The sequence below is a fragment of the Pimephales promelas genome, chromosome 9 (genome assembly GCF_988280905.1).
Source record: "Pimephales promelas chromosome 9, fPimPro1.hap1.1, whole genome shotgun sequence".
In the NCBI taxonomy this organism is placed as follows: Eukaryota; Metazoa; Chordata; class Actinopteri; order Cypriniformes; family Leuciscidae; genus Pimephales; species Pimephales promelas.
Genome location: NC_142777.1, coordinates 3,900,436 through 3,926,240, shown reverse-complemented (window position 1 = coordinate 3,926,240; position 25,805 = coordinate 3,900,436). Strand labels below are relative to the sequence as shown.

Here is a 25,805-nt window from a genome sequence, read left to right as displayed (position 1 = left end):
GCATGTTTGTTAAAAAAGACAATGGAAATTTCATAGGTAATAAAGGTGTGACCGGACAAACTCACTTGGTTTTGGCGCTGTTGTTCCCATCGTGAGCATCAGATCTATTAATGCTTATACGACTGGGAGCAACTTGAAGTTCAGGTCCCCGGAAACGCTCTAGAAAAGAATCTGGCCTTTCCTCCTCTTCCTGAAGGCTCTTATGGGCCCAGTCTCTAAGAGTGACTACCATACTCACCAACCTTGGAAACAAAGGGAAATAATAAACCCATGTGGAAATACCCATTGTGAGAAATTGACCAGAATTAATTTCAAGAGTTGACCTTCCATATAAGTCTAAATTGAAATAAACTAAATAGCCTTCTAGATGTTCCCTGACTTCATATATGGAGAACTTTGAAAGGTACTGCAGCTTCCCAAAGGATCTCAACAAGAGTGCCCTGTCTGGGGAGTCCTGGGAGAAATTTGGTTCAAACATTCTACTTCACCAGGGTTCCTATATGCTGTACACTGTAAAAAATGTTTTTTTGGTTAAGTAAATACTAGTGAAAAAACCCAATGTAATTTACTTGAAAAAGTTAGTTCAGGCAAGAATTTAAAAAACGAAGTAAATTCCATATCAGTACTTATTTCAAGGGAGTATAAATGAAAGTGTAATATCAACTCAATAAAATTAAGTAAAAATTACTCAACTTTTCTGATACTGGGGTTCCCATCATGCACTGGACCTTGAATAATTAATGAGGTTAATTTTTCACTGGTTTCCAGCTGTATTTACACTGTTTTATCATTGATTTTTGTTTTCAGTATTAGTAAATTGCCATTTTGTGACATTTCGAGTAAATTTTTTGCTTAAAACGACACAAAACACAAAAAACACATAAAAACACAAAAACGATCCATCAAATGTTACCACCATTGTGTATTGTCTACCAAGTATTGAGGTGTTTGCATTCACATAAGGCTTAAAGTCTGACATGATGTATATATAAATTACTTAGATGATCTAAGTAAAGAACATACTATAAATGACTAATCAAATTCAAGATAATTGTTTTAGTGAAGTGTAATACAAAGGCAAAGGAAATCGGTATTAATCAACCTTTTACAAGCTGAGTTAAAATTACTTATTTTTTGTAAAGTTTACTTAATTCCACATTCCAAGTAAATTTAACTTAAAGATTTCTAATTAAAGCTACTGATAAATATGTTTAGGTTTTTACTTGGTAAATCTTTGTAAATTTACTAGCATTTTCTGAGTGAGATCGTTTAGCAAGGTTTTTTCAAGTAAATCCTACTCCAAATTTTTTACAGTGTAGTTTCTCCTTACAGAAGGATATGAAGCTTTTATCTTAGGAAAATTACAGTCTCGTTCATAATTATGAATTATGACCCTGTGACGCTGACCAAATTTTGATTTGAAAACTGAAGCTGGAAATATAGTCCCCCGAATCCTGAAATTTAACTAGACAATAAAAAACAAAACTATACAATATGGAGATAATTCTGGTTCTCTGAGTAGTCTTCGATTCAGTGAATATGATAATCTGTGCAGATTTAAAGTTCACCCTTTTTTAATTTAGTTGATGTATGCATCTATGTTCTTTCTATAGTTCTCAATATTTCCAAAACTTTGGTAAGTAAGTCATGTCAATATCATCAATATAAATTGAAGTAATTTTAAAAGGATAGTTCAACCCATACGTCACTTGCCCGTACATGTCTAGTAGTCATACCGTAAATAGACAAAAGGTGTGGGAATGGCATAGGTTACTTGTCACAGTGAACAAGAAAGGTTGATATGGAGCAGCTAAATCGCCAACCACGAGATATCACCCATCTGTCAGTCTCTTTGATGTTATGTTAAAGGCTAACACTAGGGGCCACACTTAGAGCCCCAGAGCATTTCTGAACATTTCAGAAGAGGACCATGAGAATTGGTGAGTAGAAACTTCTTTTGTATGAGTAGAATCTAATCTACTATCCATTCATCTCCTTCCATTCTGCCGGATCTCTCAACACATTTCAGCTGTCACTCTTTAAACAATGCAAAGATAAGTGCAGGGAGTACTTTTCCCCTCTAAAAGAGCATCACAGCAAATCTCGTCTTCTAAAAGATGCCTTTCTGTCTGTGTCCTTCTGGATGTGGCCAATTTCTCTCTCCTTCAGATGGCCATGATCGCTGTCTTGAATGCCTGGTTGGTACTAAAGCTGAGACAGAATTTGTGGATGGTTCATGTTGTCATTGTAAGAACATGACCATAAGTATGGTACATATATAAGTTGTCAGGGCGGTAGGCATGTGCCGGTATCAAATTTTCATGCTGCGGTTAATTGATTGAGCTTTTATCACGGTATACGGTATTATCACGATATTTTAATGAAATTATATTTTAATGCTCAAAAAAACCCAGATGCATTGTGGGTCTCTAAAAAAAAAACTCAACTTGCATCACAATTTGTAATTGTGATTTTCAAAACATATGGTAACTAAACCAAATTGTATAAAATTTAGTAACAACATGTTACAATGTTTACATGGTACAGTGACTGGTAGGTTACTGTTTTTAAATTCTTGGATTTGAGTTCAGTCTTAATTCAATATTGACTCATTTGGATAAATATTAGGTAGGCCCCAGTCTGTTAATGTTTCTCAAGAAAAAAAAAAATCTCTCACATAATGCTGTAAACATACAGAGAGAAATTAAATGTGATATTTAGCAAAATACTTGCTATTTCTTTCTAGTCAACTAATGTGCTGGTCATTAAATGGCTTTCCTGAGGTAAATGTAACGTTTTGTGACACAACTGTTACTGACCTTTTTCCGTGTTTGAAAACACTGATTGATCGTTATTATGTACAAGTAAATATACCTTTCGGTAAGTTGTACTGTATCTTTAAATAAAAACTAAAGTAACATGATCGGTTTACTCGAACTGAGGAGCAACGATCTGTGATCAGAACCTAAGTAGGGCTGTCAACTTTAGTCGTTTAGTCGACTAATCGGTCGATGCCGTCTTATTGGTCGACCAGTTGCATTTTTTTTTTAACCAATAGAAAGAATTTTTCAATGATTTACTCCTTGATATTTATTCCTTCATAAGCAGTTATTTATTACTGTATTCTAAATAAAATTAGCCTGTGCTTTGTCCTCAACTTTAAAATACTTTAATTTAGGCTATTTTTGTAACTGCGCCACAGTTTAGCGAACACACATAATACACTCGGGAACCGCACCTGTGGCCGGCTGCGCTGCTGCTTCGCGCTCGGTAAGGGATGCTGTATTCATTCAGTTAGAACGCTGCTTGTTTTGGTTTTAGTCGACAAAATGTCCAGGAAATCTAAATCTTTTGTCTGGCTGCATTTTAAAACAAAGACGACAAGACTGTGGAGGGAGGCGATCGCGTTGCTCCATTATGAGCGCGCAGGTCGCGCGCCTACATTTGAAATCGAACTTGAGCGCGCAAAAGACGTGAGCAGCCTTTTAACGGCTATATCATGCTGACTCAATAGATTGTGTTTTCTTAATGTTTTCGTTTTTATTTGTACACTTGACGCATTTGAAAATAGCCTAAATAATGACAAAACGAAAATAAACCTATACGCGGTCCTACAGCCTATTATTAGGATTGTTTTTAAGTTATTTGGGTTTTCTGTGTGTTGTTTAAAACGCCTTGATCGTCAGGACGAAAGTTAACCCATAGCTTTGAAAGTAAAGAAGAATATAAAGCCTGTATAAACGAGAGCTTTTGTTGGGATTTTTCATTATGTGGTCAGGTGCGCGATTGTGACTGTTACTATAGACCGAGGACAGAGCTCTTCACTTTTTGCAGTTAAAAAATCATTTAATTTTCAAATAATTGTATTATTATTATAGTTTTATTTATTTGTGATGTTTTTTCGTTGTTGTTTTATAAATGCTCAATGACAATTGTTTAAAAATGTTTAATCAAAACATCACGTTTTTTTTTTTTTTTTTAGTCGACTAATCATTGCGCAGGACAAGACTTTGGTCGACTAAGGATTTCTTTGGTTGACAACAGCCCTAAACCTAAGAGCTGATTTATCAATTGCTCTGTGATTTTTCTCTGTGGGAGAGCGTGTGAAAAGTGTCAAATGCGTTAATCGCCTTTCAGACAGGACGCGGAATGCGCGACGCTGGCCGCTTGGTTCAACGTTGCCCTTCAGATACAACGCGATTTGCCATTTTACAAATAAAAAGTTTATGTGTCTATTAATGGGTTAAGCTACAGTAATGTCTTACATTTTACATTTACATTTCATTTATTCATTTAGCTGATGCTTTTATCCAAAGCAACTTACAATTGCTATATATGGAGCAACTAGGGGTTAAGTGTCTTGCTCAGGGACACATTGGTGTCTCACAATAGATTCGAACCCAGGTCTCTCACACCAAAGGCATGTGTCTTATCCACTGCGCCATCACCACCCCTTCAGCTAGTCAGCTTGAGATCCTCATCATCTACACTGCTTATATATCTTAAGCCTAGTAGTGAATGTTTTATAAGAAGTAGGATAATCTCTCTCTTTAAGTATGAGAAATAACATTATTTATCCACACAGTCACACAGAGCCAAAGCACAACCAAAACAATGTTCTTCCGCAAAATGCATGGCGTTTTGCCTTTTAATCGCTAGAGGGCCATAGTGTACCTTTAACCAATTTCAAAATCAAATTGATCAAATTTCAAAGCAGGCCTTACTTGAATAAACCCCAATGAACTGAAGAAACTGTCCGTGACACTCACCTCGACAGCGCCCCTCTCCCACGGAAGGAGTTCTGTGAGTTCAGTGCACGTGGTTCGAGGGTGGCCACTCGCTGTAACTCTGATGAAGTGTCATCACATATGGACTGACCACTGCATTGACACAACTGGGATTTATACAGACTGACAGACATTATATGACCATTAGACAACTGATGGTAACGGTTGAGGTCTAAAATATCTCACCGGCTGATAGTGCTATCGGCACGCTCTGACTCATCTTCAACACAAGTCTTCACAGACAGTCTGTGGGCTGATAAATCCATGCTCTCCACCGACACTCTCTTACAGGTCATGCTGTAAGAGAGCTTTGTAGAACTGAATCTACAAACAATATAACAAACAATTTAATATTATTAGCTCAAAATTGCACTTTGATAACACAAAATGTAATATAGACAACAAGTTAGAAACTAGAAAAAAAAGTTTGATGACACAAACTTTAAGTTGGCTTGAGAAAGCCGGACCAGAGCGTTTGAAGAATTTTGAAGTTTGAATTAAGTTGGAAAAAGATGGAATTAGAAATAAAGAAAGAAAGAAAGATGGATAGATTAGTTAGAAAGATAGATAGAAAGATAGATAGATAGATGTTATTGACAAGAAGCTAACATGATTAACATGTAGCTAGCATCATGCTAGCATAATTAGCATGTAGCTAGCATCATGCTAGCATGATTAACATGTAGCTAGCATCATAATAACATGATTAGCATGTTGCTAGCATCATGCTAGCATGTTTTTAGCAAGAAGCTAGCATGATTAGCATGTAGCTAGCATCATGCTAGCATGTTTTTAGCAAGAAGCTAGCATGATTAGCATGTAGCTAGCATCATGCTAGAATGATTAACATGTTGCTAGCAAGAAGCTAGCATGATTAGCATGTAGCTAGCATCATGCTAGCATGATTAGCATGTTGCTAGCATCATGCTAGCATGTTTTTAGCAAGAAGCTAGCATGATTAGCATGTAGCTAGCATCATGCTAGCATGATTAACATGTTGCTAGCAAGAAGCTAGCATGATTAGCATGTAGCTAGCATCATGCTAGCATGATTAGCATGTTGCTAGCATCATGCTAGCATGTTTTTAGCAAGAAGCTAGCATGATTAGCATGTAGCTAGCATCATGCTAGCATGATTAACATGTAGCTAGCATCATGCTAGCATGTTTTTAACAAGAAGTTATCATGATTAGCATGTAGCTAGCAGCATGCTAACATGATTAGCATGTAGCTAACATCATGCTAGCATGATTAGCATGTTGCTAGCAAGAAGCTAGCATGATTAGCATGTTTTTAGCAAGAAGCTAGCATGATTAGCATGTAGCTAGCATCATGCTAGCGTGTTTTTAGCAAGAAGCTAGCATGATTAGCATGTAGCTAGCATCATGCTAGCATGATTAGCATGTTGCTAGCATCATGCTAGCATGTTTTTAGCAAGAAGCTAGCATGATTAGCATGTAGCTAACATCATGCTAGCATGATTAGCATGTTGCTAACAAGAAGCTAGCATTATTAGCATGTAGCTATCATCATATTAGCATGATTAGCATGTAGCTAGCATCATGCTAGCATGTTTTTAGCAAGAAGCTAACATGATTAGCATGTAGCTAGCATCATGCTAACATGATTAGCATGTTGCTAGCATCATGCTAGCATGATTAGCATGTTGCTAGCATCATGCAAGCATGATTAGCATGTAGCTAGCATCATAATAACATGATTAGCATGTTGCTAGCATCATGCTAACATGTTTTTAGAAAGAAGCTAGCATGATTAGCATGTAGCTAGCATCATGCTAGCATGATTAGCATGTAGCTAGCATCATGCTAGCATGTTTTTAGCAAGAAGCTAGCATGATTAGCATGTAGCTAGCATCATGCTAGCATGTTTTTAACAAGAAGCTAACATGATTAGCATAAAGCAAGAAAGAAAGAAAGAAAGAAAGAACGAAAGAAAGAAAGTGAAAGAAAGAATTGTTAGAAAGAAAGATGCATAGATTAGTTAGAAAGAAAGATGCATAGATTAGTTAGAAAGAAAGATGGATAGATTTGTTAGAAAGAAAGATGGATAGATTAGTTAGAAAGAAAGATGGATATATTTGTTAGAAAGAAAGATGGATAGATTTGTTAGAAAGAAAGATGGATAGATTAGTTAGAAAGAAAGATCGATAGATTAGTTAGAAAAAAAGAATGATAGATTAGTTAGAAAGAAAGATGGATAGATTTGTTAGAAAGAAAGATGGATAGATTAGTTAGAAAGAAAGATGGATAGATTAGTTAGAAAAAAAGAATGATAGATTAGTTAGAAAGAAAGATAGATAGATTTGTTAGAAAGAAAGATGGATAGATTAGTTAGAAAGAAAGAAAGAAAGATTAGGTAGAAAGAAAGAATGATAGATTAGGTAGAAAGAAAGATGGATAGATTAGTTAGAAAGAAAGAACGATAGATTAGTTAGAAAGAAAGATGGATAGATTTGTTAGAAAGAAAGATGGATAGATTTGTTAGAAAGAAAGAAAGATGGATAGATTAGTTAGGTAGAAAGAAAGATGGATAGATTAGTTAGAAAGAAAGATGGATAGATTTGTTAGAAAGAAAGAACGATAGATTAGTTAGAAAGAAAGATGGATAGATTAGTTAGAAAGAAAGAACGATGGATTAGTTAGAAAGAAAGATGGATAGATTTGTTAGAAAGAAAGAAAGAACGATAGATTAGTTAGAAAGAAAGATGGATAGATTTGTTAGAAAGAAAGATGGATAGATTTGTTAGAAAGAAAGAAAGATGGATAGATTAGTTAGGTAGAAAGAAAGATGGATAGATTAGTTAGAAAGAAAGATGGATAGATTTGTTAGAAAGAAAGAACGATAGATTAGTTAGAAAGAAAGATGGATAGATTAGTTAGAAAGAAAGAACGATGGATTAGTTAGAAAGAAAGATGGATAGATTTGTTAGAAAGAAAGATGGATAGATTTGTTAGAAAGAAAGAAAGATGGATAGATTAGTTAGGTAGAAAGAAAGATGGATAGATTAGTTAGAAAGAAAGATGGATAGATTTGTTAGAAAGAAAGATGGATAGATTAGTTAGAAAGAAAGATGGATAGATTAGTTAGGTAGAAAGAAAGAACGAAAGATTAGTTAGAAAGAAAGATGGATAGATTTGTTAGAAAGAAAGATGGATAGATTAGTTAGAAAGAAAGAAAGAAAGAAAGAAAGAAAGAAAGAAAGAAAGAAAGAAAGAAAGATTAGGTAGAAGGATAGATAGATAGATAGATAGATAGATAGATAGATAGATAGATAGATAGATAGATAGATAGATAGATAGATAGATAGATAGTTCATTAGTTCATATAGAATGGTAGTTTAATTGAGTCTAGGGCTTCAGGGAATTTAGATTTGAGTTTTTGTTGTACGCTATTGGGCCACCGTAGTCTTGGCTCATTTTGACCATGCTGCAATGAAAGTCAATGGGATTTTTATGATTTTTAATATTAATTTTTAAGAAATCTGAAAGTCGAATCAGTCTAAAAAGATATAGCAACTCGAGTCAGAACAGTCTGAAGGTCTGACCCGAGTTTGGAGTTTGTAGAGTTAAAGCTCTAGGAGGAGTAGCAGTCAGAATATTTTGGGTAAGAAAAATAAGAAGAAGAATAATAACTAGAAAAAAAAGTTTGATGACACAAACTTTAAGTTGGCTTGAGAAAGCCAGACCAGAGCGTTTGAATAATCTTGAAGTTTGAATGAAGTTTTAAAGATGGAATTAGAAAGAAAGAAAGAAAGAAAGATGGATAGATTAGTTAGAAAGATAGATTAGTAAGAAAGAAAGATAGATAGATAGATAGATGTTTTTGGCAAGAAGCTAACATGATTAGCATGTAGCTAGCTTGATGCTAATATGATTAGCATGTAGTTAAGATGATTAACATGTTGTTAGCGTGATTAGCATGTTGTTAGAATCATAATAGCATGATTAGCACGTTGCTAGCATGTTTTTAACAAGAAGCTAGCATGACTAGCATGTAGCTAGCTTAATGCTAGCATGATTAGCATGTTACTAGCATCATGCTAAAATGTTTTAGCAAGAAGCTAACATGATTAGCATGTAGCTAACATCATAATAGCATGATTAGCATGTTGCTAGCATCATGCTAACATGTTTTTAACAAGAAGCTAGCATGACTAGCATGTAGCTAGCATCATACTAGCATGATTAGCATGTTGCTAGCATCATGCTAGCATGTTTTAGCAAGAAGCTAGCATGACTAGCATGTAGCTAGCATCATAATAGCATGATTAGCATGTTGCTAGCATCATGCTAACATGTTTTTAGCAAGAAGCTAGCATGACTAGCATGTAGCTAGCATCATGCTAGCATGATTAACATGTTGCTAGCATCATGCTAGCATGTTTTAGCAAGAAGCTAGCATGATTAGCATGTAGCTAGCATCATAATAGCATGATTAGCATGTTGCTAGCATCATGCTAACATGTTTTTAGCAAGAAGCTAGCATGACTAGCATGTAGCTAACATCATGCTAGCATGATTAGCATGTTGCTAGCATCATGCTAGCATGTTTTTAGCAAGAAGCTAGCATGACTAACATGTAGCTAACATCATGCTAGCATGATTAGCATGTTGCTAGCATCATGCTAGCATGTTTTTAGCAAGAAGCTAACATGATTAGCATGTAGCTAACATCATGCTAGCATGATTAGCATGTTGCTAGCATCATGCTAGCATGTTTTTAGCAAGAAGCTAGCATGATTAGCATGTTGCTAGCATCATGCTAGCATGTTTTTAGCAAGAAGCTAACATGATTAACATGTAGCTAGCATCATGCTAGCATGATTAGCATGTTGTTAGCAAGAAGCTAACATGATTAGCATGTAGCTATCATCATGTTAGCATGATTAGCATGTTGCTAGCATCATGCTAGCATGTTTTTAGCAAGACGCTAGCATGATTAGCATGTAGCTAGCATCATGCTAGCATGATTAGCATGTAGCTAGCATCATGCTAGCATGTTTTTAGCAAGAAGCTAGCATGATTAGCATGTAGCTAGCATCATGCTAGCATGATTAGCATGTTGCTAGCATCATGCTAGCATGTTTTTAGCAAGAAGCTAGCATGATTAGCATGTAGCTAGCATCATGCTAGCATGATTAGCATGTAGCTAGCATCAAAATAACATGATTAGCATGTAGCTAGCATCATGCTAGCATGTTTTTAGCAAGAAGCTAGCATGATTAGCATGTTGCTAGCATCATGCTAGCATGTTTTTAGCAAGAAGCTAGCATGATTAGCATGTAGCTAGCATCATGCTAGCATGATTAGCATGTTGCTAGCATCATGCTAGCATGTTTTTAGCAAGAAGCTAGCATGATTAGCATGTAGCTAGCATCATGAAAGATGTTAGAAAGATGGATAGATTTGTTAGAAAGAAAGATGGATAGATTAGTTAAGTAGAAAGAAAGACTGATAGATTAGTTAGGTAGAAAGAAAGATGGATAGATTAGTTAGGTAGAAAGAAAGATGGATAGACTAGTTAGAAAGAAAGATGGATAGATTTGTTAGAAAGAAAGACTGATAGATTAGTTAGGTAGAAAGAAAGATGGATAGATTAGTTAGGTAGAAAGAAAGATGGATAGACTAGTTAGAAAGAAAGATGGATAGATTTGTTAGAAAGAAAGATGGATAGATTAGTTGGGTAGAAAGAAAGATGGATAGATTTGTTAGAAAGAAAGATGGATAGATTTGTTAGAAAGAAAGAAAGATGGATAGATTTGTTAGAAAGAAAGAAAGATGGATAGATTTGTTAGAAAGAAAGAAAGATGGATAGATTTGATAGAAAGAAAGATGGATAGATTAGTTAGAAAGAAAGATGGATAGATTTGTTAGAAAGAAAGATGGATAGATTTGATAGAAAGAAAGATGGATAGATTTGTTAGAAAGAAAGATGGATAGATTTGTTAGAAAGAAAGATGGATAGATTAGTTAGAAAGAAAGATGGATAGATTAGTTGGAAAGAAAGATGGATAGATTAGTTAGAAAGAAAGATGGATAGATTTGTTAGAAAGAAAGATGGATAGATTTGTTAGAAAGAAAGATGGATAGATTAGTTAGAAAGAAAGATGGATAGATTAGTTAGAAAGAAAGATGGATAGATTAGTTAGGTAGAAAGATGGATAGATTAGGTAGAAAGAAAGATGGATAGATTTGTTAGAAAGAAAGATGGGTAGATTAGTTAGAAAGAAAGATGGATAGATTTGTTAGAAAGAAAGATGGATAGATGTGTTAGGTAGAAAGAAAGATGGATAGATTTGTTAGAAAGAAAGATGGATAGATTTGTTAGAAAGAAAGATGGATAGATTTGTTAGAAAGAAAGATGGATAGATTAGTTAGAAAGAAAGATGGATAGATTTGTTAGAAAGAAAGATGGATAGATTAGTTGGGTAGAAAGAAAGATGGATAGATTTGTTAGGTAGAAAGAAAGATGGATAGATTTGTTAGAAAGAAAGATGGATAGATTATTTAGAAAGAAAGAAAGATGGATAGATTTGTTAGAAAGAAAGAAAGATGGATAGATTTGTTAGAAAGAAAGAAAGATGGATAGATTAGTTAGAAAGAAAGAAAGAAAGATTAGGTAGATAGATAGATAGATAGATAGATAGATAGATAGATAGATAGATAGATAGATAGATAGATAGATAGATAGATAGATAGATCATTAGTACATATAGAATGGTAGTTTAATTGAGTCTAGGGCTTCAGGGAATTTAGATTTGAGTTTTTGTTGTACGCTATTGGGCCACCGTAGTCTTGGCTCAATTTGACCATGCTGCAATGAAAGTCAATGGGATTTTTATGATTTTTAATATTAATTTTTAAGAAATCTGAAAGTCGAATCAGTCTAAAAAGATATAGCAACTCGAGTCAGAACAGTCTGAAGGTCTGACCCGAGTTTGGAGTTTGTAGAGTTAAAGCTCTAGGAGGAGTAGCAGTCAGAAAATTTTGAGTAAGAAGAATAATAATAACTAGATTAAAAAGTTCGTCGAGACAAACTTTAAGTTGGCTTGTGAAAGTTTGGAACAGAAAGTTTGAAGAAGTTTAAAGTAGTTTGAAGTTTAAATTAGTCTAAAGTTTAAATTAAGTTTAACTTAGTTTAAAGATAGATAGATAGATAGATAGATAGATAGATAGATAGATAGATAGATAGATAGATAGATAGAGATAGAGTTAGAGAGATAGAGAAATAGATAGATAGATAGATAGATAGATAGATAGATAGATAGATAGATAGATAGATAGATAGATAGATAGATAGAGTTACTATTGTGGTTGCTATGGTGTTGCTAGGCAGTTGCTAGGCTGTTCTTGGTGGTTGCTAGGGTGTTGCTAGGCGGTTGCTAGGGTGTTCTGGGTGGTTGCTATGGTGTTGCTAGGCAGTTGCTAGGGTATTCTGGGTGGTTGCTATGGTGTTGCTATGTGGTTGCTAGGTGGTTGCTAGGGTGTTCTGGGTGGTTGCTATGGTGTTGCTAGGCGGTTGCTAGGGTGTTCTGGGTGGTTGCTATGGTGTTGTTAGGCAGTAGCTAGGGTGTTCTTGGTGGTTGCTAGGGTGTTGCTAAGGTGTTCTTGGTGGTTGCTAGGGTGTTGCTAGGTGGTTGCTAGGGTGTTCTGGATGGTTGCTATGGTGTTGCTACGCAGTTGCTAGGGTTATCTGGTGGTTGCTAGGGTGTTGCTAGGTAGTTGCTAAGGTGTTCTGGATGGTTGCTATGGTGTTGCTAGGTGGTTGCTAGGGTATTCTGGGTGGTTGCTATGGTGTTGCTAGGTGGTTGCTAGGGTGTCCTGGGTGGTTGCTATGGTATTGCTACTTGGTTGATAGTGTTCACATATGGTTACTATAAAGTATCCATATTAGCATTTAGCTATTCACAGCTAGCATGTTTAACATATTGAAAGTCCTGTGTGCTAGCATGAGTCAAAAGACCCAACCCCCATCGCGATACAATGTTCTGATGCTGAGATATAGCTGTTAAAAAATGGTTGCTAGGGTCCTCTCTTTGGTTGCTAGGGATTGACTTGACAGCTGCCAATCATGAAACTCCAAAGGCTGCTTGTCAGTATGAATGATTTAAACCAACCCCCATCTCTATACATTGTTCTGATGCAGAGATATAAATCTTGCTTAATGGTTGCTAGGGTACTCTGTTTAGTTGCTAGGGAGTGGCTTGGCAGCTGCCAGCGATGAATCTCCAAAGGCTGCTTGTCACTATAAATCAACTCTCATGACTCTGTGACATTCAGAATGGAAGATATCCCTCTTTAAAATTTGGTTGCTAAGGTGCTCGTTAATTGTTGCTAGGGCGTGGCCAGAAATTGATGAGGTGATTCATGGTTGGCACTTTGCTACCCGGAGTCAAAAGAGACCACCCACATATTTCTATGACACTTCTTTCTGGAGATATCCCTTCAATCTCTTTCAATGGAAGTCTATGGGACTTGTTGCTAAGGTGCTCTAAATGGTTGCTAGGGCGTGGCTTGATAGCTTCACAATGATCCTGAGAGACTGATTGGTCGTGTGAGTAAAATGAGTCCGCACCCTTGTCTCTACGACACTGTGATCCAGAGCTATGTTCAATATAAAACCCTAATGCAATGTGTTGGACGGCCCATTTCATGTAAGTCAATGGGGCAATTTTGGGCAGCTCCTGCCCCCCAGGGGTGCAACTATTCCCCCACTGTGAGGTATTTTCTTACAGAGCCTGTCAGCCTCTTCAAATGTGGTATATTACAAGTTTCTGAGGAATCAGCAATATTTAGTATTGCACGAGGCCTGCGGCCTCGTGCCTATGGCCTACGGTTGCTAGGGTGCTGTAACTGGTTGCTAAGGTGTGAATTTAGAGTTTGAGTTTAGAGTTTATAAGTTTAAATGAGTAAGTGTCCAGTTTATTAATTCATGAGTTTAATAGTTTTATGAGAGTTTATAAGAGTATGAGTTTATGAATTTAGAGTTTATGAGTTTAGAGTTTATAAGATTAAATGAGTCTTAGAGAGTTCAAGTTTAGAGTTTATTAATTTAGTTTGAGTTTAAGAGTTTAAGATTAGATAGATAAGTGTCATAGATAGATGAGTTCATTAGTTTGAATGAGTTTCAATGGCTCATATAGTATATAGAATGGCAGTTTGATTGAGTCTGGGGCTTCAAGGTATTTAGATTTGAATTTTTGACAGTTGGGCAGTTTGAATTTCTCAATGGGAGTCAATGGGAGTTTTTTCCGACTTTGATCGTCATTTTTAGGAGAACCGTAAGTCCGATCAGTTAGAAAAGATATAGCACACCGAGTCAGAACAGTTTGAGTGTCCGTGCCGAGTTTGGAGTATGTGGAGTTAAAGCTCTAGGAGGAGATAGAGTTGCAAATTTTTGAGTAAGAAGAATAATAATAATAACTAGATTAAAAAGTTCGTCGAGACAAACTTTAAGTTGGCTTGTGAAAGTTTGGAACAGAAAGTTTGAAGAAGTTTAAAGTAGTTTGAAGTTTAAATTAGTCTAAAGTTTAAATTAAGTTTAACTTAGTTTATAGATAGATAGATAGATAGATAGATAGATAGATAGATAGATAGATAGATAGATAGATAGATAGATAGATAGATAGATAGATAGATAGATAGAGTTACTATGGTGGTTGCTATGGTGCTGCTAGGCAGTTGCTAGGGTGTTCTTGGTGGTTGCTAGGGTGTTGCTAGGCAGTTGCTAGGGTAATCTGGGTGGTTGCTATGGTGTTGCTAGGCGGTTGCTAGGGTAATCTGGGTGGTTGCTATGGTGTTGTTAGGTGGTTGCTAGGGTGTTCTGGGAGGTTGCTATGGTGTTGCTAGGCAGTTGCTAGGGGTTCTGGGTGGTTGCTAGGGTGTTTCTAGGCAGTTGCTAAGGTGTTCTTGGTGGTTGCTAAGGTGTTGCTAGGCAGTTGCTAGGGTGTTCTGGATGGTTGCTATGGTGTTACTAGGCGGTTGCTAGGGTATTCTGGGTGGTTGCTATGGTGTTGCAAGGGTATTCTTGGTGGTTGTTAGGGTGTTGCTAGGCAGTTGCTACGGTGTTATGGGTGGTTGCTAGGGTGTTGCTAGGCAGTTGCTAGGGTGTTCTGGGTGGTTGCTATGGTGTTGCTAGGCGGTTGCTAGGGTGTTCTGGGTGGTTGCTATGGTGTTGCTAGGCAGTTGCTAGGGTGATCTGGTGGTTGCTAGGGTGTTGCTAGGTAGTTGCTAAGGTGTTCTGGATGGTTGCTATGGTGTTGCTAGGTGGTTGCTAGGGTATTCTGGGTGGTTGCTATGGTGTTGCTAGGGTGTCCTGGGTGGTTGCTATGGTATTGCTACTTGGTTTGTAGTGTTCACATATGGTTACTATAAAGTATCCATATTAGCATTTAGCTATTCACAGCTAGCATGTTTAGCATATTGAAAGTCCTGTGTGCTAGCATGAGTCAAAAGACCCAACCCCCATCGCGATACAATGTTCTGATGCTGAGATATAGCTGTTAAAAAATGGTTGCTAGGGTACTCTGTTTGGTTACTAGGGACTGGCTTGACAGCTGCCAATCATGAAACTCCAAAGGCAGCTTGTCAGTATGAATGATTTAAACCGATCCCCATCTCTATATGTTGTTCTGATGCAGAGATATAAATCTTGCTTAATGGTTGCTAGGGTACTCTGTTTAGTTGCTAGGAAGTGGCTTGGCAGCTGCCAGTGATGAATCTCCAAATGGTGCTTGTCACTATGAATTATATAAATCAACTCTCATAACTCTGTGACATTCAGAATGGAAGATATCCCTCTTTAGAATTTGGTTGCTAAGGTACTTGTTAATGGTTGCTAGGGCGTGGCCAGAAATTGTTGAGGTGATTCATGATTGGCTCTGTGCTACCCGGAGTCAAACGAGACCACCCACATATTTCTATGACACTTCTATCCGGAGATATCCCTTCAATCTATTTCAATGGAAGTCTATTGGAGTTGTTGCTAAGGTGCTCTAAATGGTTGCTAGGGCGTGGCTTGATAGCTACACAATGATCCTGAGAGACTGATTGGTCGTATGAGTAAAATGAGCCCGCCCCTTTGTCTCTATGACACTGTGATCCAGAGCTATGTTCAATATAAAACCCTAATGCAATGTGTAGGACGGCCCATTTCATGTAAGTCAATGGGGCAATTTTGGGCCGCTCCTGCCCCCCAGGGGTGCAACTATTCCCCCACTGTGAGGTATTTTCTTACAGAGCCTGTCAGCCTCTTCAAATGTGGTACATTACAAGTTTCTGAGAAATCAGCAATATTTAGTATTGCACGAGGCCTGCGGCCTCGTGCCTATGGCCTACGGTTGCTAGGGTGCTGTAACTGGTTGCTATGGTGTGAATTTAGAGTTTATGAGTTTAGAGTTTATAAGTTTAATTGAGTAAGTGTCCAGAGTTTATTCATTTATGAGTTTAATAGTTTTATGAGAGTTTATAAGAGTATGAGTTTATGAATTTAGAGTTTATGAGTTTAGAGTTTATAAGTTTAAATGAGTCTTAGAGAGTTTAAGTTTAGAGTTTATTAATTTAGTTTGAGTTTAAGAGTTTAAGATTAGCTAGATAAGTGTCATAGATAGATGAGTTCATTAGTTTGAATGAGTTTCAATGGCTCATATAGTGTATAGAATGACAGTTTGATTGAGTCTGGGGCTTCAAGGTATTTAGATTTGAATTTTTGACAGTTGGGCAGTTTGAATTTCTCAATGGGAGTCAATGGGAGTTTTTTCAGACTTTGATCGTCATTTTTAGGAAAACCGTAAGTCCGATCAGTTAGAAAAGATATAGCACACCGAGTCAGATCAGTTTGAGTGTCCGTGCCGAGTTTGGAGTATGTGGAGTTAAAGCTCTAGGAGGAGATAGAGTTGCAAATTTTTGAGTAAGAAGAAGAAGAATAACTAGATTAAAAAGTTCGTCGAGACAAACTTTAAGTTGGCTTGTGAAAGTTTGGAACAGAAAGTTTGAAGAAGTTTAAAGTAGTTTGAAGTTTAAATTAGTCTAAAGTTTAAATTAAGTTTAACTTAGTTTAAAGATAGATAGATAGATAGATAGATAGATAGATAGATAGATAGATAGATAGATAGATAGATAGATAGAGATAGAGTTAGAGAGATAGATAGATAGATAGATAGATAGATAGATAGATAGATAGATAGAGTTACTATTGTGGTTGCTATGGTGTTGCTAGGCAGTTGCTAGGCTGTTCTTGGTGGTTGCTAGTGTGTTGCTAGGCGGTTGCTAGGGTGTTCTGGGTGGTTGCTATGGTGTTGCTAGGCAGTTGCTAGGGTATTCTGGGTGGTTGCTATGGTGTTGCTATGTGGTTGCTAGGTGGTTGCTAGGGTGTTCTGGGTGGTTGCTATGGTGTTGCTAGGCGGTTGCTAGGGTGTTCTGGGTGGTTGCTATGGTGTTGTTAGGCAGTTGCTAGGGTGTTCTTGGTGGTTGCTAGGGTGTTGCTAAGGTGTTCTTGGTGGTTGCTAGGCTGTTGCTAGGTGGTTGCTAGGGTAGATAGATAGATAGATAGATAGATAGATAGATAGATAGATAGATAGAGTTAGATAGATAGATAGATAGATAGATAGATAGATAGATAGATAGATAGATAGATAGATAGATAGAGTTAGAAAGAGACAGATAGAGTTAGAGAGATAGATGCATAGATAGATAGATAGAGTTAGAGAGATAGATAGACAGTTAGAAAGAGACAGATAGAGTTAGATAGATAGATAGATAGATAGATAGATAGATAGATAGATAGATAGATAGATAGATAGATAGATAGATAGATAGATAGATAGATAGATAGATAGATGGATGCTAGGGTATTCTGGGTGGTTGCTATGGTGTTGCTAGGTGGTTGTTAGGGTGTTCTTGGTGGTTGCTAGGGTGTTGCTAGGCAGTTGCTAGGGTGTTCTGGGTGGTTGCTATGGTGTTGCTAGGCGGTTGCTAGGGTGTTCTGGGAGGTTGCTATGGTGTTGCTAGGCGGTTGCTAGGGTGTTCTGGGTGGTTGCTATGATGTTGTTAGGCAGTTGCTAGGGTGTTCTTGGTGGTTGCTAGGCAGTTGCTAAGGTGTTCTTGGTGGTTGCTAGGGTGTTGCTAGGTGGTTGCTAGGGTGTTCTGGGTGGTTGCTATGGTGTTGATAGGCAGTTGCTAGGGTGATCTGGTGGTTGCTAGGGTGTTGCTAGGTAGTTGCTAAGGTGTTCTGGATGGTTGTTATGGTGTTGCTAGGTGGTTGCTAGGGTATTCTGGGTGGTTGCTATGGTGTTGCTAGGTGGTTGCTAGGGTGTCCTGGGTGGTTGCTATGGTGTTGCTAGGCGGTTGCTAGGGTGTTGTGGGTGGTTGCTATGGTGTTGCTAGGCAGTTGCTAGGGTGTTCTTGGTGGTTGCTAGGGTGTTGCTAGGCAGTTGCTAAGGTGTTCTTGGTGGTTGCTAGGTGGTTGCTAGGGTGGTCTGGGTGGTTGCTATGGTGTTGCTAGGCAGTTGCTAGGGTTATCTGGTGGTTGCTAGGGTGTTGCTAGGTAGTTGCTAAGGTGTTCTGGATGGTTGCTATGGTGTTGCTAGGTGGTTGCTAGGGTATTCTGGGTGGTCGCTATGGTGTTGCTAGGTGGTTGCTAGGGTGTCCTGGGTGGTTGCTATGGTATTGCTACTTGGTTGGTAGTGTTCACATATGGTTACTATAAAGTATCCATATTAGCATTTAGCTATTCACAGCTAGCATGTTTAGCATATTGAAAGTCCTGTGTGCTAGCATGAGTCAAAAGACCCAACCCCCATCGCGATACAATGTTCTGATGCTGAGATATAGCTGTTAAAAAATGGTTGCTAGGGTCCTCTCTTTGGTTGCTAGGGATTGACTTGACAGCTGCCAATCATGAAACTCCAAAGGCTGCTTGTCAGTATGAATGATTTAAACCAACCCCCATTTCTATACATTGTTCTGATGCAGAGATATAAATCTTGCTTAATGGTTGCTAGGGTACTCTGTTTAGTTGCTAGGGAGTGGCTTGGCAGCTGCCAGCGATGAATCTCCAAAGGCTGCTTGTCACTATAAATCAACTCTCATGACTCTGTGACATTCAGAATGGAAGATATCCCTCTTTAAAATTTGGTTGCTAAGGTGCTCGTTAATTGTTGCTAGGGCGTGGCCAGAAATTGATGAGGTGATTCATGGTTGGCACTTTGCTACCCGGAGTCAAACGAGACCACCCACATATTTCTATGACACTTCTATCCGGAGATATCTCTTCAATCTATTTCAATGGAAGTCTATTGGAGTTGTTGCTAAGGTGCTCTAAATGGTTGCTAGGGCGTGGCTTGATAGCTACACAATGATCCTGAGAGACTGATTGGTCGTATGAGTAAAATGAGCCCGCCCCTTTGTCTCTATGACACTGTGATCCAGAGCTATGTTCAATATAAAACCCTAATGCAATGTGTAGGACGGCCCATTTCATGTAAGTCAATGGGGCAATTTTGGGCCACTCCTGCCCCCCAGGGGTGCAACTATTCCCCCACTGTGAGGTATTTTCTTACAGAGCCTGTCAACCTCTTCAAATGTGGTACATTACAAGTTTCTGAGAAATCAGCAATATTTAGTATTGCACGAGGCCTGCGGCCTCGTGCCTATGGCCTACGGTTGCTAGGGTGCTGTAACTGGTTGCTATGGTGCGAATTTAGAGTTTATGGGTTTAGAGTTTATAAGTTTAATTGAGTAAGTGTCCAGAGTTTATTCATTTATGAGTTTAATAGTTTTATGAGAGTTTATAAGAGTATGAGTTTATGAATTTAGAGTTTATGAGTTTAGAGTTTATAAGTTTAAATGAGTCTTAGAGAGTTTAAGTTTAGAGTTTATTAATTTAGTTTGAGTTTAAAGGCCCTTTCACACCGGACGCGTAACGAAAAAACGAAACGAAAAAGCGAATAGTTCGCATGCGATTAGTTCGCTTCAAAACTATTCACATCAGACGCGACGCGAATTTGCGACGTTAGAGCTTCAACATTCCAAAACATTCGCGCCGACAGCTGAGAAACATGGACACTTCATCCTCATCATCATCCAGTGAAGACGAGCTTTTAATTTTATTTAAAAGACAGAAAAGAAGGTTTTGGGTACATCCAATATTAAAGAACAGAGAGTCGGAAGGGGAGTACGCTAACCTTGTACAGGAGCTTAAACTGTATCATGGCCGGTTCCGAACTTACTTTCGGATGTCTGTGGGACAATTTGAGGAACTTCTTCAGAGAGTGGCACCGCATCTGACGAGACAAACCACAAACTTCAGGGAACCAATCGACCCGGAGCAGCGTCTGGCAGTCTGCTTAAGGTGAGCTGTCCTCTTACAATCATCAGGGGCTGTTTACATGCTATCAAATAACGTAACAATCCATTAGTAATCAGATTGAAACCTCAATTGGACCGAAAAGCCTTCATGTAAACATATCGATCCGGTTGGGCTCGATCTGAACGAAATTTTGATCGGATTGTTTATTCACCAATCGAGAGAACATGTAAACACTTGATCAGATTGAAAACCGAAACTAAAAGGACTGCGCATGTGCAATGAAGTCGAGATAGCGTAATGACGTATGTCACGCAGAACAAGCTGTCAAGAAAATAAGTGTCCCAGGTAACATTTCAATGAGAATAGTTTAGTAATGATTCTTGTTACTCCATTAACAGACCACAAGTCAGTTTTTATAACATATTACAATTTTCTCTTTTTTGTATTTCTTTTTGGAAAATGAACAATTCTCACTTAAGACACAATTCAGTTAAATTAGAACTTATTTATTAAATTATTTCTGTACATTGGGATTTAGCAAAAAAGGAAGAAGCCTTTAGTAGATATTGGGAACTTATAAAATATGAAGTTGGTAAATATTTAAGGTCCTGGTGCTTTGCTTTCTAAAGTTAATAGAATTTCAGAGGAGCAAACTGTGTCTGAAATCACCTCTCTTTATGGTATCTCTGACAAGCTCTCACCTGAGGAGAGATTGTGGTTGACTAGTCTATAATATAAATTAGATGAGATCTATGAAAGAGATCTTACTCCCTAGAAAGTGTAAATTCAATAAGTGCTATAGAAAAATATTTTTGTGATCTGATCATGATATTTAATATTAGAAGAGGTAGCTGATTCCATAAAACATCTCATATCACAAATGTACATTATTGTAATAAATTTATTCTGATTTATATTCCTCAGATTCCTTAGCACGGGGGATTCTTTCACCACCATAGCCGCCAGTTTCCGCCTTGGAATTTCCACTGTGTCCAATATTGTTAAGCACACATGTGATGTCCTCTGGGAGACCTTAAAAGACACCTACATGCCAGTCCCCAATGAGGAGCTCTGGAGAACAACTGCCCTTAGATTCTCTGAAAAATGGAACTTCCCCAACTGTATCGGTGCTTTGGATGGGAAGCACATAGTGATTCAGGCACCAGCTAATTCTGGCTCCCAGTTCTATAATTATAAGGGAACCTTTTCTGTGGTTTTGCTTGCCTTGGTTGATGCCGACTACCGCTTCCTAGTGGTGGATGTAGGGGCATCAGGCAGCAACAGCGATGGTGGAATATTCTCCAATTCACTATTGGGACAGGCCCTAAATACTGGGAGTTTAAATGTTCCTGAGCCTTCTCATCTGCCATCTGCACCAGAGCTGGGGGCGTTACCATTTGTAATTGTTGCAGATGAGGCGTTTCCTTTAAAAACGTTCCTTCTCCGTCCCTACCCTGGAAGACGCCTGCCAGATGACAAGCGTGTGTTCAACTACAGGCTCTCCAGGGCTCGACGTATAGTTGAGAATGCTTTTGGCATTCTCAGCCAGTGCTGGAGAGTCTACCAGCGCCGTCTGCAAGTGGCTCCAGAGACAGCCGACAGCATCATAAAGGCAACTTGCATCCTGCACAACTTCCTGCGAAGGGCCAATGGGAACCACGGTGCAGAGTCTGACAGTTCTGATGGCGCAGAGGGGAGTGAACTGGGTGACATTAGAGGTCTTCGAGGGAACAGGGCATCAGCTGAGGCACTGAGGGTGCGGGACACATTCAGACATTATTTTAGCTCCCCTGCGGGCCAAGTTCCATGGCAGCTTCCTCATGTGAACCGAGGTCTCTCTCAATGACCTGAATGATTTATTTCTGAACATGAGAGCAAACACAACATGATTAAATTTTATTGTTCAAAAAGGTAAATAATTTGAGTTTGCCTGTTAAAGGAACACTCCACTGTTTTTTCATATTAAACTATGTTATTTGCTTAACTAAGACGAGTTGATATTACATACCTCTGTCGTCTCAGTGTGTGCGCTCAATCGCTCTGGCGCACGGCAACACTTTGATAGTTCAGTTCATTTATTAGGATCCAAACAGATTTTAACCTCATCTCTGTTTCCTCATCTCTGGATCCTAATGAATGAACTGGACTATCAAAGTGTTGCCGCACGCCAGAGCGATTGAGCGCACACACTGAGACGACAGAGGTATGTATCAACTCGTCTTAGTTAAGGGAATAACAAAATTTAATATGAAAAAACAGTGGAGTGTTCCTTTAAATGTAAATGTATTTCATGAAAGTAAATCTTGTATTTTTTTATGTTTGTTAATAGTTTGTACTTGGATCATTTGAGACCTTTAAAGCCAATGAAAAAAAAACAAATGTCTTGATTATTATTTATTTGTTGAGATGTAGCTATACAGTAACTAAACAAGAACGGGCAGAACTTAAAGGACACAAAATAATAATAACTGACAACACGATATTAAAAAATTAACTTATAGGGCAGTGTATGTTGACGTGGATGGAAGGCTAAACTCCACCCCATAAATCATTTCCTGAATTTTAATTTTTAGCCAGGACTGCCGCTCTGAAGACAGCCTTCTCATGGCTGGTGCCAGGCTCATTAAAAAATGATAGGTCTCATCTTTCTCCTCTCGCTGCCTGACTTTCTGGTCCTCCCTGGCCTCTTTCCTCGCTAAATAATCCTCAAAAAAGTCCCTAGACCTCTTTTTCTGAGGAGGTGGACAGAAAGGCTCTCCCTCGCTCTCAGATGAGCCCTGACCTGGATCATCTAGCGCCTGCTGCTCCTCCTCAAGATTGCTGCAGACCCTGTTCAAAAGCATTCTGTAAACTTTCCTGTGCCACCCCATTATACAAACTCTGTATTATTTTTCATCTTCATCACTGTATTTCAGAGAACTTAAAAAAAATATGTAATCATAATAAAAAGCATATAAATCTGAATAACTGAACAGGCTACAGCTACCTTCTGAAAGAAGTAGAAGCCTCAAGGAAGCTCATGCACTCCATATACTTCCACCTCTTCCTCTGTTTTCCAGCCTGTCCACTTTTAGTTTCCTTTTCCTCTCTCCTTTTTCTCACATAGGTGTCCCTGAGGTTTTTCCACAGTTTTTTTGCGTCTTCAACTAAACAGTACGTTTGTTATGTCAATACACACATGTAAAATGTAAAATCGAATAGAAACTGTAGAAATCACACACTATAGTATACTAAAGGCAGCCCTAAATAGTCTCACTACATTTTATTACATTTTCAAAGTAAACGAGACGGTCTCTGTCTCTATCTTTGACGATAGTGTTAGCTTTCTATCCCAAATGTTAGTTTAGCCTGCTAACGTTAACCTACACAGCACAGGACTATTTACACCGACTAAAAACAATCACGCAACATACTCACAGTCGTGATAACCGAGTTGGTTGGCAATGCTACGCCACACATTGTCTTTCATTTCGTTGTCCTTGTAGTTTTTATCCGTTTTGTCAAACAAAACGGGGTTTGTTGACACACAGGCTATGAGAAGGTCCGTCATTGTTGCTGTGACGTCACCTGTTTCCCTGTATGTGATTGGCTGAAGCCTTTTCTGTCGCCGCAGCAGTAAAAAAAAATCGACCTTGAAGCGAAAAAAATAAAATTCGTTTTTTCGCCGCAGCAGATTCGCGTTCGGTGTGGAAGCACTCATTACACAAACAGCTGATCAAAAAATAAAACCATCGCGCGAATTATTCGCGCGTCAAAATCGCGTTCAGTGTGAAAGGGCCTTAAGAGTTTAAGATTAGATAGATAAGTGTCATAGATTGATGAGTTCATTAGTTTGAATGAGTCTCAATGGCTCATATAGTGTATAGAATGACAGTTTGGTTGAGTCTGGGGCTTCAAGGTATTTAGATTTGAATTTTTGACAGTTGGGCAGTTTGAATTTCTCAATGGAAGTCAATGGGAGTTTTTTCCGACTTTGATCGTCATTTTTAGGAAAACCGTAAGTCCGATCAGTTAGAAAAGATATAGCACACCGAGTCAGATCAGTTTGAGTGTCCGTGCCGAGTTTGGAGTATGTGGAGTTAAAGCTCTAGGAGGAGATAGAGTTGCAAATTTTTGAGTAAGAAGAAGAAGAATAATAATAAGTTTAAATAGCATTTCAGTAAGTTGGCTCTCACAAGCCAACTTAACTAGATTAAAAAGTTCGTCAAGACAAACTTTAAGTTGGCTTGTGAAAGTTTGGAACAGAAAGTTTGAAGAAGTTTAAAGTAGTTTGAAGTTTAAATTAGTCTAAAGTTTAAATTAAGTTTAACTTAGTTTAAAGATAGATAGATAGATAGATAGATAGATAGATAGATAGATAGATAGATAGATAGATAGATAGATAGATAGATAGATAGATAGATAGAGATAGAGTTAGAGAGATAGATAGATAGATAGATAGATAGATAGATAGATAGATAGATAGATAGATAGATAGATAGATAGAGTTACTATTGTGGTTGCTATGGTGTTGCTAGGCAGTTGCTAGGCTGTTCTTGGTGGTTGCTAGTGTGTTGCTAGGCGGTTGCTAGGGTGTTCTGGGTGGTTGCTATGGTGTTGCTAGGCAGTTGCTAGGGTATTCTGGGTGGTTGCTATGGTGTTGCTATGTGGTTGCTAGGTGGTTGCTAGGGTGTTCTGGGTGGTTGCTATGGTGTTGCTAGGCGGTTGCTAGGGTGTTCTGGGTGGTTGCTATGGTGTTGTTAGGCAGTTGCTAGGGTGTTCTTGGTGGTTGCTAGGGTGTTGCTAAGGTGTTCTTGGTGGTTGCTAGGCTGTTGCTAGGTGGTTGCTAGGGTGTTCTGGATGGTTGCTATGGTGTTGCTAGGCAGTTGCTAGGGTTATCTGGTGGTTGCTAGGGTGTTGCTAGGTAGTTGCTAAGGTGTTCTGGATGGTTGCTATGGTGTTGCTAGGTGGTTGCTAGGGTATTCTGGGTGGTTGCTATGGTGTTGCTAGGTGGTTGCTAGGGTGTCCTGGGTGGTTGCTATGGTATTGCTACTTGGTTGGTAGTGTTCACATATGGTTGCTATAAAGTATCCATATTAGCATTTAGCTATTCACAGCTAGCATGTTTAGCATATTGAAAGTCCTGTGTGCTAGCATGAGTCAAAAGACCCAACCCCCATCGCGATACAATGTTCTGATTCTGAGATATAGCTGTTAAAAAATGGTTGCTAGGGTCCTCTCTTTGGTTGCTAGGGATTGACTTGACAGCTGCCAATCATGAAACTCCAAAGGCTGCTTGTCAGTATGAATGATTTAAACCAACCCCCATCTCTATACATTGTTCTGATGCAGAGATATAAATCTTGCTTAATGGTTGCTAGGGTACTCTGTTTAGTTGCTAGGGAGTGGCTTGGCAGCTGCCAGCGATGAATCTCCAAAGGCTGCTTGTCACTATAAATCAACTCTCATGACTCTGTGACATTCAGAATGGAAGATATCCCTCTTTAAAATTTGGTTGCTAAGGTGCTCGTTAATTGTTGCTAGGGCGTGGCCAGAAATTGATGAGGTGATTCATGGTTGGCACTTTGCTACCCGGAGTCAAACGAGACCACCCACATATTTCTATGACACTTCTATCCGGAGATATCCCTTCAATCTATTTCAATGGAAGTCTATTGGAGTTGTTGCTAAGGTGCTCTAAATGGTTGCTAGG

The 25,805-nt window shown here is 38.4% G+C and overlaps 1 protein-coding gene across 1 annotated transcript in view; it reads right to left on the bottom strand.

Moving 5' to 3' along the window:
- cnga2a (cyclic nucleotide gated channel subunit alpha 2a) overlaps positions 1-25,805 on the bottom strand; it is a 39,995-nt gene that overhangs the window by 5,403 nt on the left and 8,787 nt on the right. Inside the window, exons 2-4 of the mRNA XM_089134689.1 lie at positions 4,974-5,111; positions 4,770-4,880; positions 66-242 (exon numbers count right to left, since the gene is read on the bottom strand). Coding sequence (XP_088990815.1) covers positions 66-242; positions 4,770-4,880; positions 4,974-5,083 — 398 coding nt within the window. The 5' untranslated portion in view covers positions 5,084-5,111. The remainder of the gene's footprint in view (positions 1-65; positions 243-4,769; positions 4,881-4,973; positions 5,112-25,805) is intronic.